This window comes from Lagenorhynchus albirostris, chromosome 9, assembly GCF_949774975.1.
Source record: "Lagenorhynchus albirostris chromosome 9, mLagAlb1.1, whole genome shotgun sequence".
NCBI classification, from domain to species: domain Eukaryota; kingdom Metazoa; phylum Chordata; class Mammalia; order Artiodactyla; family Delphinidae; genus Lagenorhynchus; species Lagenorhynchus albirostris.
This window is the reverse complement of record NC_083103.1, coordinates 78,303,065-78,315,979: the sequence shown is the minus strand read 5'-3', so window position 1 is coordinate 78,315,979 and position 12,915 is coordinate 78,303,065. Positions and strand designations below refer to the sequence as shown.

At 42.9% G+C, this 12,915-nt stretch overlaps 1 protein-coding gene across 1 annotated transcript in view; it reads left to right on the top strand.

Moving 5' to 3' along the window:
- The first annotated feature begins 1,441 nt into the window (after window positions 1–1,441).
- LOC132526531 (lysine-specific demethylase 4D-like) overlaps window positions 1,442–12,915 on the top strand; it is a 139,507-nt gene continuing 128,033 nt past the window's right edge. Inside the window, 2 exon segments of the mRNA XM_060160876.1 lie at window positions 1,442–2,026; window positions 10,816–11,865. Coding sequence (XP_060016859.1) covers window positions 1,442–2,026; window positions 10,816–11,814 — 1,584 coding nt within the window. The 3' untranslated portion in view covers window positions 11,815–11,865.

The window sequence follows — 12,915 nt, the reverse complement described above, 5'->3', positions numbered from 1 at the left end:
TAGAGGGGCATCCTCCCCCAGACTGTCAGGTTTCTATACAATCTTTTGGTCAAAAACAAGGAAAGTCTGAGAATCTGTTACAGCCAAGAGAAACCTAAGGAGACATGAAAACTAAATGTAATTTGATATTTTAGATGAGATCTTGGAACAGAAAAAGGACATTCGGTAAAATGTGAGGAAATCTGACCTTTAGTAGACAGTAACATATTGACATTGGTTCATTAATTGTCATCAATATACCATGGGAATTAAGATGTTACTAAAAGGGGCACATGCGAGTGGGGTCAGGTCAATACTCCCTGATCCACGTGCTCAATGCTTTGTAAATCTAAAACTGCTCAAAAATTTAGGTATTACTAAATATAATATTGTAAATAATAAACAAACAGGAGAAGGCATCAATAAACAATATTAGAATGAAAAAAATTTGAAACATAATCTGAGTTTTGGAAACAGTCTACCATACAGCACATTATAAACCAAATGATTCTATGAACCATTATGTGGCATAATCTTTTAGAGCACTTTTAAAAATATTTTAGATTATGAAATATAAAGTGTTCACAGAAATCTATAAAGCATACATGTACACTTCAACAAATAACTATAGAGTAAGCAGAAGTGGAACCAATACCCAGGTCAAGAAATGCAATATTGCCAGGCACCTGGCTGCCTGACTTGTGCTCTTTTGCCCAGATTACAGCCCCTTCTGCCTCCTGGACTGACCTTATCCTAACTATTCACATAGTAATTTTGGTAAACATTATAAAATTAAAACTCTGTCCATTTTTGAAAACTTTATATAACCTTGAAGAATCACAATTTATGTCCTTTAGTGTATTTTTGGTGTAGTTTTTCATCACTTACGCCTTTGCATGCAGCTGGACTTTTCTGTTTCAGTACTGTAAAGTATTCAACCATATAATCGTGTTGGGCCGGGTCCTGTGAGAAGGGTGTCTGTCGCGCTTCTGGGGCGAGCTCCCTCCTTCCGGAGCCCGATGGACAAGCCTGGGGGCGGCAGAGGTTGTGCCCCGGCTGTGGCCAAGAACGCTCCTGTGGGCCGTGTTCTTACCCATACCGCAGACCCCCGGCCCACCCCCCGCCCAGTCGTGGACTTGGCGGCTCGTGGAGCGCCTCCGTGGGCCCAAAGGGGAGAATCGATGGGTGGGGGATGACGCACCGTCGGTGAGAAAGCCTTCTCTAGCTGTCCGAGAGGGAGCCTTGGGGTACCGGACCCCCAGCCGCTGCCCCTCTCAAGCGTGCAGTGGTCACGGTCGCGACTGCCAGAACACGTGGGCAGAGCCCCTCGCCTTCGCTGGAGGGCTTGCGCCGGCCCTGTGGTGGGGCCGAGCGCCGCTCTTTGCCTGCCGCGGGCTGCGCCTTCCCGCTCTGAGTCGTGGGAAGGTCCCGCCAGGCCTGCGTCCGGCGCGGGGCCGCGCGTATGCGTGTGCGTGCGCGTGCGGTGACCCCGTTGGCTAGCCCAAGGGGGCGTGGACGCCCGGATGTCCCGGGTCCCCAGTCCCGCAGCCGCGAGGAGCCCGTCGTGCCTGCCGTCTCCGCGAGTCGCAGCCGGTGGCGGTGTGTGGGAACGGTGCGGGTCGCCTCGCTCGGGAGCGTTTCCCTGGGGCGCGAGCACCGGGGGTCGGCCTTAGATGAGGGCGGATCTGGCGAGGACGGAAAGGTTGAGTTTGGGTGGATGGGTCCCCCCGTGCCACGCGGGGGGACCGTCGCACGCGGGCCCTGGCGGCGGGACCGGGTCGTGGGAGGTCCCAGGGTGGCTGGGCCTGGCCGGCGTCTCAGGCGTCGTGGGACCGCCTTCGTGTGTGTGGCGGTGGGACCCCGCACTTGTTTTCCTGCTGGTCCGGTAGTGTCTCGGCCCTTCCTCTCCCTGGGCAGCGCCCCGCGCCCCTGCCCCGCGGCCCTGGCCGTGTGTGCGTGCCGCCACCTCCCCGTCGCCGCCGGCCCTCACCCGCCCCCACCCCTCCGCGCCCCCTTCCCCGTCTGGGACCGAGCCGGCCTCGCCCACGTGAGGGTGTCGCCCCCCCGTCCACGGTCCTCAAGGACAACGGCATTCCCTTCGGTCGGGTCACTCAGGAGGCTGGAGAGTTCATAGTGACGTTTCCCTATGGCTACCACTCTGGCTACAACTGCGCGGAAGCCATCAATTTTGCCACCCAGCGCTGGATCGATTATGGCAAAGTGGCCTGGGAATAGGGCTCTGCATGACCTTTGGAAAGATCTTCGTCAGAATAAGGGAGATTTCAGGTGAGCACCCTTAGGATATTAAAAATGGGTGGTTGGGTGGGGACTCTAAAAGGGACCTATAATTACCAGCTGCGAAGGGAGTTGGATGTTAGAATAGTAACATTAAGACCAGAGCTTTGTATGGTACTGACATTGTCTGTATGTGTGTGTGTGTGTGTCTTCTGTTTCCTGAAGCAATATGGAATGGAGACTTTGTTTTCTTGGAGCAGCACGGAAATAGGAAGGTGGGGAGGCTTTATCTTCCTTTCCAGCCAGGCTTGGAGATGCAACAATAAGATGAGTGTGGGCATGAAGAGGTGAGGAAGATGGGCCGTGTCCCTGGCATGCACTGTAGAGAAGAAAGGAGACTTGGGGAGGTCTGCATTGTCACCAGACTGTGAGACCCCCTTCCCTGGCCCCTCTCCAGAGCTGCAGAAGCTTTCTTCCTTCCTCATCATGGCAGAGAGAGTTGACCTCCAGGGGAAGCTGACTCTGTCCATTATGAAGTTTTGTCGTTGGTATGGGAAATTCCGGAAAGGCTATTACTCTGGATAGTAATAACAATTCTCTATTCAGTTCTCCTTCCCTATCACCTCTCCTGCAGCCTCTTATTTTTCTTTTAATGGTGAAGTAAATAAATGTGATGCTGTTGATGTGGTTTTGTGTTATCCCTCCAGCCAGAAACTCAGTCCATCCGTGGACCCACTCTGTATGCGTATGTGCAAAGTTGAATCTGAAGCGTGATGTCTTTCGTAAAGCAAACTTTTCCATAGTCACTGCTTTGAGCTTTCCAGCAGTTACTTAGAGGGGAGAGCTGAACTTAGAGTCAGCAGAAATGGCATTCAAACCTGCGCTTTGCTACTTTCTAGTCGTGGGACCTTCAGCCAAAAAATCATTGATTTTCTCTGAGCCAGAATTACAGTGCGAGAATTTTGTGACGATACTGGGGATGTAAATGTGACAGGCATGTAAGAGGTGCTCAGTTAATTTGATGTGCATTCAGACACTCTCCTGGCCTCTAGGGCCAGCCCAATGCCTAGGACATCCACTCGTATTCTTTCTGTGATGCTTAGTTCTACTGTTGTTTTCCTCACCACAGCCCCAGGCTTACACGTTACTTTTCTTTTAATTAATAGACTTTATTTTTGCAGAGTACTTCGCAACAAAATTAAGTGGAAAATACAGAGGATTCCAAAATACTCGTTCCCAGGCTTCTCCACCAGCATCCACACCAGAAAGGAACATTTGTTACAATCGAAGAACCTGCGCTGACACCTCATTATCACCCAGAGTCCTTAGTTTAATTTATTCACTCTTGGTGTTGTACAGTCTATGGATTTGACCAGTGTATAATGACATGTATCTACACTTATAATACCATACAGAATAGATTCATTGCCTAAAAATCCTCTGTGCTCTGCCTAATCATCCCCCCCTCCCCGACCCCGACAACGACTGATCATTTTACTGCTTCCATAGTTTTGTCTTTTCCAGATGACTTCTTTCTCGTAGTAATATGCCTTTATGTTTCCTCCACGTTTAGTGGTTTTATAGCTCATTTCCTTGTATTGGTGAATAATATTCCATTGTATGATGTATGACCCTTTATTTATCCAATCATGTGCTGAGGGACTTCTTGGTTGCTTCCAATTTTTTCTGCAATTATGAATACAAGTACTATAAACATTTGTGTGCAGGTTTTGGTGTGGTTGTAAGTATTCAGCTCATCTGAGTAAATACCAAAGAGTGCAACTGCTGAATTATATGGTGAGACTATATTTAGTTTTGTAAGAAACTACATTTTTTTTTTTTTTTTTTTTTTGCGGTACGCAGGCCTCTCACTGCTGTGGCCTCTGCTGTTGCCGAGCAAAGGCTCCGGACGCGCAGGCTCAGCAGCCATGGCTCACGGGCCCAGCCGCTCCGCGGCACGTGGGATCCTTCCGGACCGGGGCACGAACCCATGTCCCCTGCATCGGCAGGCGCACTCTCAACCACTGCGCCACCAGGGAAGCCCAATATTAGCTATTTTAAATAATATTCTGTTAGAGGTACAGAGAAACTTCTGTTGATCAAAAAAAAAAAAATGAAAAAGCGTGAAAAGACAAATCAAAGAGTGAGAACAGATATCGTGTTACTCATACCCAGTAAAGAACTAATAAGCAGAACATATAACTACTACCAAGGCAGACAACCCAGCAGAAAAATGGACAAAATACTTGATGAGGCACTTCCTGAAGGAGCACCTCCAATCAGCCAATAATCATAAGAAAAATTGGTTCACCCCTATTAGTAACCAATAAATGCAAATCAGTATGAGGTACCCCTGTACCCTCACCTGATCGGCTAAAACTGTAAAGGCAGAAAATCACCAAAGGTTTGCAGAAGTGAAGGGTGATGAGCACCCTTGCATGCAGCTAGTGTGTAAACTGGTGAAATATGTTGAAAAAATTTGGCAAGTTTAAGTTTACATATTCTATGGCCATTATACACGTCAGAGAATTTTCAGAGCAACAATGTTTGTAAGAGGCCCAAAGTGGAAGCAACCCAAAGCCCCATCAACAGTAGAAAGTTTATATGGTTGAATACTTTACAGCACTGAAACAGAAAAGTCCAGCTGCATGCAAGGACGTAAGTGATGAAAAAATACACCAAAAATACGCTAAAGGACATAAATACAATTGTGTTTCTTCAGGGTTATATAAAGTTTTCAAAAATGGACAGAGTTTTAATTTTATAATGTTTACCAAAATTACCATGTGAATAGTTAGGATAAAGTCAGTCCAGGAGGCAGAAGGGGCTGTAATCTGGGCAAAAGAGCACAAGTCAGGCAGCCAGGTGCCTGGCAATATTGCATTTCTTGACCTGGGTACTGGTTCCACTTCTGCTTACTCTATAGTTATTTGTTGAAGTGTACATATATGCTTTATAGATTTCTGTGAACACTTTATATTTCATAATCTAAAATATTTTTAAAAGTGCTCTAAAAGATTATGCCACATAATGGTTCATAGAATCATTTGGTTTATAATGTGCTGTATGGTAGACTGTTTCCAAAACTCAGAGTATGTTTCAAATTTTTTTCATTCTAATATTGTTTATTGATGCCTTCTCCTGTTTGTTTATTATTTACAATATTATATTTAGTAATACCTAAATTTTTGAGCAGTTTTAGATTTACAAAACATTGAGCACATGTATCAGGGAGTATTGACCCGACCCCACTCGCATGTGCCCCTTTTAGTAACATCTTAATTCCCATGGTATATTGATGACAATTAATGAACCAATGTCAATATGTTATTGTCTGCTAAAGGCTATCATTGGTTCAGATTTCCTCACCTTTTACCCAATGTCCTTTTTCTGTTCCAAGATCTCAGCTAAAATATCAAATTAGTTTTCATGTCTCCTTAGGTTTCTCTTGGCTGTAACAGATTCTCAGACTTTCCTTGTTTTTGACCAAAAGATTGTATAGAAACCTGACAGTCTGGGGGAGGATGCCCCTCTATTGGAATTTGATGCTTTTCTTATGATTATCTTGAGTTTCTCTGTTTTCTTTGAGGAAGATTACGGAGGGAATTTTGTCACATTTTAATCACATCATATCAAGGACATATACTATCAAAGTAATTTATGGCTTTTTTTGGGGGGGCTACACCTCGCAGTTTGTGGGATCTTAGTTCCCTGGCCAGGGATCGAACCTGGGCCCTAGGTAGTGAAAGCGCGGAGTGCTAACCACTGGACGGCCAGGGAATTCCCAGTTTATGACTCTTAATGTTGACCTGGTTAAAATGGGGTTTGGCAGGGTCCACCTCTATAAAATGACTACCCCTCCCCGAGTCCCATCACCACTTGCCACTCTGCACCAGCTTCTCCCACGCAGGGAGCACTCTCTTCCTGTAGCAGGGAGTACTATATAATTTATTAACCAGTTCTTTCTTTATTTTATATTTTAAGTAACAGACTTCTATTTTATTAATCATTTATATTTTTGTATATGGTTGTTTTCCCTTTTGTTTTTTGAATTGTTCTATCATTTTTATCTTTTTTTTCTTTCAAATAATTCTGAGGTATTTTGGTTTAGTTTTTACTAACTACTTGCAGACAACAGAAAAATCAATAGATTTTTAGCTATTATATGGATATTGTTGTAGATGTTATGTGGATATTCATTTTTAAATTAATATGGTGGTGTTCCCTTTTTTCATTATTGACTTTCAATTTTATTTCATGATTGACATAAAAGATTGATCAAGAGGGTACTCGATACGTAGATTCTGTGTAATTTTTATTGAGATTTATTATGTGGTCTTAACAGCGGTAAAATTTTGTAAATGTTTTATATGTGTTGAAAAGCATTTTGCTATGTGGTTGCTGCAGGAAATATAGTCAAAGTTGTTAACTATATTGTTGATACTTTTATAACAGTATTAAATTTCTACTCTCCTCATGTATCAGTTTCTGGAAGAACGGTGTTTGAAAAAGAAACCTCACAACATGATTGCAAATATGTCAGTTTTACCTTATAATTCTCAGTCTTTGTGTTATGTGTCTCAGTGCTATGTGTCTAGGTGCGTAAAGTGCATCATTGTAATCTTTCCCACAAGTTTTTCTTTTTCATAACTAAAGCTGCCCTTCTTTTACCTTATAAATACATTCAACATTAATTGCTGCTAGACCAGGTTTCTTTAGTTTAATAATTGCTTGGTTTGACTTTCCCACTCCTTTTATTTTCAACCTCTTAGTTCGCTGTAAGACTGGTTTAAAAACTCAAAGGGGCGCAGACAAAGTGGGCTGACCAACGAGAGCAATTACCGTTGACTGGTGCTGATCAAATTATAACTTTGCACAGGTAGAAAGCCAGAGCCATCAGGACATGGGTCTGCATTTGGAGGCCAGATGCCCAGAGAACACTGTCTCTCTCTCTGGGTCCTTGAATATCTCCAACTGGAATCAGTATTTTGTTGGTAGAAGGTAGGTCACTTTATTTCTGTAATTTGTGCTTATGAGCAAAAGAGTTATTTTCCTACCAGAAGTTTTAAAAAATGACACTATGCATATAGGGAAAGTGAGCGAGAGAGAGGGTACTATACATTGGGATATCCTTTCCTTGAGTGTTTATTTTTAAACTATTTTCCTACTTGTGAAGTTAATATTTTTCTTAATATTTTCTTGGTAAAAATCACAAAGATTTTCAGGAAAAAGCACCTCATTTAGTGAACTGCAATGTAATGGGAATGAGAGGATTTCTAGAACTGGGTAAGGATTGTGTCAATTGGAAGGGACTTGAAAAATATGAGGGATCAAATTAGAGATTTTGATTGGATATGAGGTATTAGATTTGGGGTGGTACTGATTGAATTGAAATTGGTGTGGGACATATATAGCCAGACTTTGAGCACAGCCGGTTTCATTCAGAGGCTGAATCCTTCAAGGAAACCATTTTCTGGGTCCTGTGTATCATCATTTGGAATTAAGAATTTAGACTGGCAGAAGGCAGGCACTTTTTTGGCCTTTTTTTTTTTCCTTTAAAGCATAAAGATGAAAAGGATGACATTTTATGCCAGAAAGCAACTTTTTCCCCTGGTAAAATTCACATTTATTTATGCATTTAAAGTATAAGCATTGCATGCATATCATTTTTAGATTTCTTCATTGGGGCCATGTATTTCTGTTATTAAAGGGATTAAAACCTTTTTACTCTTTCACTTTATAATTGATTGTTAACTGGTGTATGAGATCTATAGATTTTGTTTGCTAACCAGTGTCTAGAAACTTGATTGAGACCTATATTTCTTTTTTTTTTAAAACATCTTTCTTGGAGTATAATTGCTTTAGAATGGTGTGTTAGTTTCTGCTTTATAACAAAGTGAATCAGTTATACATATGTGCCCACATCTATTCCCTCTTGCAACTGCCTCCCTCCCACCCTCCCTATCCTGCCGCTCTAGGTGGTCATAAAGCACTGAGCGGATCTCCCTGTGCTATGTGACTGCTGCCCACTAGCTATCTATTTTACGTTTGGTAGCATATGTATGTCGTGCCACTCTCTGACTTTGTCCCAGGTTACCCTTCCCCCTCCCATATCCTCAAGTCCATTCTCTAGTAGGTCTGCATCTTTATTCCCATCTTGCCCCTAGGTTCTTCAGGCCAATTTTTTTTTTTTTTAGATTCCATATATATGTGTTAGCATACAGTATTTGTATTTCTCTTTCTGACTTACTTCACTCTATATGACAGGCACTAGATCCATGCACCTCACTACAAATAACTCACTTTCGTTCCTTTCTATGGCTGAGTAATATTCCATTGTATATATGTGCCACATCTGCTTTATCCATTCATCCTGTTGATGGACACTTTGGTTGCTTCCATGTCCTGGCTATTGTAAATAGAGATGCAATGAACATTTTGGTACATGACTCTTTTTGAATTATGGTTTTCTCATGGTATATGCCCAGTAGTGGGATTTCTGGGTCATATGGTAGTTCTATTTGTAGTTTTTTAAGGAACCTCCATACTGTTCTCCATAGTGGCTGTATCAATCTACATTCTCACCAACAGTGCAAGAGGGTTCCCTTTTCTCCAAACCCTCTCCAGCATTTATTGTTTGTAGATTTTTTGATGATGGCCGTTGTGACCGGTGTGAGATGATATCTCAGTGTAGCTTTGAGTTGCATTTCTCTAATGATAAACGATGTTGAGCATTCTTTCATGTGTCTGCTGGCAATCTGTATATCTTCTTTGGAGAAATGTCCATTTAGGTCTTCTGCCCACTTTTGGAGTGGGTTGTTTGTTTTTATAATGTTGAGCTGCATGAGCTGCTTGCAAATTTTGGAGATTAATCCTTTGTCAGTTGCTTCATTTGCAAATATTTTCTCCCATTCTGAGTGAACCCTATATTTCTAATAATTTGTCTATCAATGCAAATTAATGATTAGAACTTAATTAGAATATTTCAGGTATTTACACATTAAGGATAATGCTTGTTAAGGATGTGTATATTTGTGTTCTGTACTTTTTTCCTGCTTTTGTTTACATAGACATTCTTTCTATAATGGTAGATTTTTATCTGCATCCCCTGTTTTATTATAACGTGATATGCTTGTACTTTTCTCTCTTTTCTCTTATGCTTATGTTTTTATACTTTTAATGGTCTACAAATTGCATTTTGGTTTCAGTCATCATTTCTATTGGGTGTTATGTTTTCTTTTGTAATTGTTTCAGCTTATTTCATTGTTTTCCTTTCCCTAATTTATCTTTTGGGTTAAGCTATCCAGTTTCTTGAGTTGAGTGCTTAACTCCTTTCTTTTCCAGCTTGCTTAATGTCCGTACTGTTCAGTTAAGTTTTAATTACTCTTTTTCTGTCTTATGATTTGTCCTAATTCTTTATTTTTAAATTTCAGCTTTTTTGGTGTATAATTGACTTTTAAAATTGTAAAATATTCAGTCAACTTTGTGGTGATTTGATATACATTGTGAAAGGATTCCCCCCATCTAGTTAATTAACACATTTCCTTCATATATTTACTTTTTTTGGTAAGAACATTTAAATCCTACTCTTCTGGAAAACTTCAACTATACATCACATTGTTATCAACTATAGTCACCGTGGTTAACATTAGCTCCTGAGACTTTATTCACTGTGTACCCTTTTACCCTCCCTTCCCTGCCCTCCCCCACAACCACTTTTCTACTCCGGTTCTGTAAGTTTTACTCTTTTTTTTTTTTTTAACATTCCACATGTAAGTGATACCATGCCATATTTGTCTTTCTCTGTCTTATATTACTGGACATAATACCCTCCAAGACCATCCATATTGTTGCAAATGACAAAATTTCATTCTTTTTATGGCTGAGTAGTATTCTATTGTATCTATGTACCACATCTTCTATATCCATTCAGCCATCGCTGGACATGTTGGTTGTTTCCATATCTTATCCATTGTGAATGTGGGAGGGCAGATATCTCCTTGATATTCTGTTTTTATTTCCTTTAGCTATATACCCAGAAGTGAGACTGCAGCATCATATGGTCGTTCTATTTACATTTTTTGAGGAACCTCCATACTGTTTTCCATAGTATGCACCATAGCTGCACCAGTTTACATGCCTACCAAAAGAGTGTACCTTTTGCCCTTACATTCAAACTTTGAAATTAAGATTGCTATACAATTTTCTTTTACTTGATGTTAAATCAGTTTGTTCTGTCATCCACTTATTTTCAATATTTTGTACTTTCTTTAGGCTTGGCTTGGAAATTTCCATGAAGAGGCTTTCTGCTACAGTGAGGTGAGAAACCACCCATGCACTCAAGCCTGGGAATCTGGAAGGTCTCAGGCACTTATACCCCCAACAGAGGAAACTCACAGAGCTGCAGGCTGAGGCAGGACTTGGCTCGGAGAGCCATCTCCTCTGGGAAATACTGGATTTCCTTTGGCTCCAAAATGCTGACAAGAGTGGAGTCCTTCTGGTGGATTGACAAGCCTGGAGAAGATACCACCTCGTTTGTTTAAAAGTTCAAGTCTGAGTTCCTGCCTCTCAGCTCTATCAAAACTTCTTTAAAAATAAAAGAAGTATAGGGAAGAGGTTACTCCCCAGCATTCTCAGGTATCCAAAGCATACCTAAGAAGCTGGCAGTCCGTTGCTTATTCTGTTGCCGCCACGCAGTCTAAGCACTTTGGGAGCCAGCACCCAAGTTGTAAGATTACGATCGTCCACCCAACCATGGAAGAATTTGAAGATTTCAGCAAATATATTGTTGCCATGGAGTGGCAAGGTGCACACCGAGCTGGCCTAGCCAAGGTAATTCCACCGAAAGGATGGAAAGCCAGACAGATGTACGATGATACCGATGACATCTTAATAGCCACTCCCCTCCGGCAGGTGACCACTGGGCAGGCAGGTGTGTTTACTCAGCACCACAGAAAGAAGAAAGCCATGACCGTGAGCGAATATCGCCGCTTAACAAACAGTGAATGACACCAGACTGCATTCTACTCTGATTTTGAGGATCTGGAGCGAAAACATTGGAAAACATGCCCCTATGATTCACCAGTATACAGTGCGGACGTCCGTGGCTCCTTATTCGATGAAAACACGAAGCAGTGGAACCTCGGACACCTGGGAACCATTCAGGACCTGCTGGAACAGGAGTGCGGAGTGGTCATCGAAGGCGTCAACACCCCCTGCCTGTATTTCGGCATGTGGAAGACCGCCTTCGCCTGGCACACGGAGGACATGGACCTTTACAGCATCAACTACCTGCACTTCGGGGAGCCCAAGACTTGGTACGCGGTGCGCCCGGAGCACGACCGGTGCCTGGAACGCCTGGCCAGGGAGCTTTTCCCGGGCAGGTTGCGGGGCTGTGAGGCCTTCCTGTGGCACAAGGTGGCTCTCTTCTTGCCCAAGGTCCTCAAGGACAACGGCATCCCCTTCGATCGGATCACTCAGGAGGCTGGAGATTTCATAGTGACGTTTCCCTATGGCTACCACTCTGGCTACAACTGCGCGGAAGCCATCAATTTTGCCACCCAGCGCTGGATCGATTATGGCAAAGTGGCCTGGGAATAGGGCTCTGCATGACCTTTGGAAAGATCTTCGTCAGAATAAGGGAGATTTCAGGTGAGCACCCTTAGGATATTAAAAATGGGTGGTTGGGTGGGGACTCTGAAATGGACCTATAATTACCAGGTGTGAAGGGAGTTGGATGTTAGAATAGTAACATTAATACCAGAGCTTTGTATGGTACTGACATTGTGTGTGTGTGTGTGTGTGTGTGTGTGTGTGTGTGTGTGTGTGTGTGTGTGTATCTTCTGTTTTCCTGAAGCAATATGGAATGGAGACTTTGTTTTCTTGGAGCAGCACGGAAATAGGAAGGTGGGGAGGCTTTATCTTCCTTTCCAGCCAGGCTTGGAGATGCAACAATAAGATGAGTGTGGGCATGAAGAGGTGAGGAAGATGGGCCGTGTCCCTGGCATGCACTGTAGAGAAGAAAGGAGACTTGGGGAGGTCTGCATTGTCACCAGACTGTGAGGCCCCCTTCCCTGGCCCCTCTCCAGAGCTGCAGAAGTTTTCCTTCCCCATAATGGCAGAGAGGGTGACCCCCAGGGGAAGCTGACTCTGTCCATTATGAAGTTTTGTCCTTGGTATGGGAAATTCCAGAAAGGCTATTACTCTGGATAGTAATAACAATTCTCTGTTCAGTTCTCCTTCCTTATCACCTCCCCTGCAGCCTCTTATTTTTCTTTTAATGGTGAAGTAAATAAATGTGATGCTGTTGATGTGGTTTTGTGTTGTCCCTCCAGCCAGAAACTCAGTCCATCCATGGACCCACTGTATGCGTATGTGCAAAGTTGAATCTGAAGCGTGATGTCTTTCGTAAAGCAAACTTTTCCATAGTCACTGCTTTGAGCTCTCCAGCAGTTACTTAGAGGGGAGAACTGGACTTAGAGTCAGCAGAAATGGCATTCAAACCTGTGCTTTGCTACTTTCTAGTCGTGGGACCTTCAGCCAAAAAATCATTGATTTTCTCTGAGCCAGAATTACAGTGCGAGAATTTTGTGACGATACTGGGGATGTAAATGTAACAGGCATGTAAGAGGTGCTCAGTTAATTTGATGTGCATTCAGACACTCTCCTGGCCTCTAGGGCCAGCCCAATGCCTAGGACATC